General features: G+C 44.3%; 1 protein-coding gene across 1 annotated transcript in view; it reads right to left on the bottom strand.

The window, feature by feature from the left end:
- LOC108623016 (uncharacterized) overlaps positions 1–1,212 on the bottom strand; it is a 2,979-nt gene extending 1,767 nt beyond the window's left edge. The window contains exons 1-2 of the mRNA XM_026811911.1: positions 1,069–1,212; positions 644–816 (exon numbers count right to left, since the gene is read on the bottom strand). Coding sequence (XP_026667712.1) covers positions 644–816; positions 1,069–1,212 — 317 coding nt within the window. The remainder of the gene's footprint in view (positions 1–643; positions 817–1,068) is intronic.
- Positions 1,213–1,666: the final 454 nt, after the last annotated feature.

Below are 1,666 nucleotides of genomic sequence, written 5' to 3'. Positions count from 1 at the left end.
TAATAATAATAATATGTCGGTCGGGTCACTGCGCGGCCGTGAACGAAACGGGTTAACAGGAATAAGTGTAACGGAATCAAACCTGTCTTCGTGTTTCGTTATTCCCGCACGTTTCGCATGAAAATTTCCTGCGCCTGCCGTGGCACGCATTTGCATGTGCCGGGCGAGGAAAAAAAAAAAAGGGCTCCATTTGCATGTTACATCGCGCTCCCGAATGGAGTGCAAGCTTTCGTCGAGATAAAAAAACGAAACAAAGAATGTGGAACACAGGCGAATTTCTAAGTTTCCATCTTCCTTACATCGCGATTTCACGCGCCGTTCCCCAAGCCCGGTCAATTTCCTCTGCGAATTCTACGTTTCAAGTAGTACAAATAAATGAACAATCAGACAGTTCGATTATATAATAAATCGCTGGAATTTAAATTTGTATTAAACGAGCGATGGCGAGTCGATGGTTTCTTGCGCGCGAGGAATCGCAGCTTTGATTCGTCTTCGTCAGTAGCGATGAAGAAGCCAAGATCGGATTCCCTTTAAACTTGTTGGAAACTTTTAGTAAACGAAACAGCAGACAGGGTGGCTGTTCCCTCGACCGAAAGAAAGATCGAAACTCCTAGAGACTCCCGCGGTAAATTGGTTTACTTACGATTGTAGCAAAGCCTCTATTTTCGGGAACACGACGCTTCTGCTACTGCGATGAAGCAGTTCCGATAGCTTCGGCTCTGCTTTGCTCGGCAACTCCCACGCCAACGCAGCCGTCATTCCTAAAACCGCTGCCTCCTCTTCACCGAGCGCTCCCACCGTCAAACACCAAACTAGCTATTGATAGCAAAAATATTAACTCTTTTCTCTTATATAATAATAGAATTTCATTCAAGTAANATTATTCTTTCACAATGCAGTCATTTTTACTGCTTTGGGCAATATAGGTATATACTAAGTTTCAGTCTTTCTAGTGTTAAACCGGCATTAAGGGGCCAGTCACGTGACTTTCCTAACGTTAAAAATAATATATATTTTTTACCTCCTCTGTTCACCTAAATAAAGTCGATATGAAGAAGATTGTTTTACCTGTACATTGCTACCCTCCGGGAAGACCAGGTATCTTTTAGACCTTGACAAAGTTCTCGGCACATCGACTGCGGTGTCCGCAAGGGCGATCCCGAGGAAGTTAACGCACGCGACGACGAACGCGAGACACCTGATGGCCGGCATCGAATTTCATGCACATTTTACTTGCGCTAGGCAAACGAATTTTCCAACGTAACCGCGAGACGTCTTGTTCGTAAGAGTCCGGAAATGGTTGTACGATCGAAACGCAACTGGAACGCGATCTGAAGGATCCTTGAACAGTTTCGAAGATCGACTAACGGGAACAATAGAGCCCCTGTGCTCTTCCATGGGTCTAATGAACGTGGCCACCTGGCGAAAATTCGTTCGGCAAACGAAATCTGCTACGAGGCTTGTTATCGCGACCTCGGGCGACTCGAGATCACCTCTAATGAACTGAGCGTACAACGGAAACGATATTTGCCCCCGGACGAGAATCTTGTGTCGCAACAAATTTATCTTCCACCACTTTTATTCGGTTTAAATCATCGAAAACTGAATGAGAATTAGTTTAGAAATAATCCTGATAAGAATTTCTAATGTGATTCAATGTTAAACT

This window comes from Ceratina calcarata, unplaced genomic scaffold (assembly GCF_001652005.2).
Source record: "Ceratina calcarata isolate Rehan_Ccalc_2016 unplaced genomic scaffold, ASM165200v1 scaffold25.2, whole genome shotgun sequence".
Lineage (NCBI taxonomy): Eukaryota > Metazoa > Arthropoda > Insecta > Hymenoptera > Apidae > Ceratina > Ceratina calcarata.
Note: the sequence above shows the minus strand (reverse complement) of the source record. Positions and strands in the feature narration are given on the sequence as shown.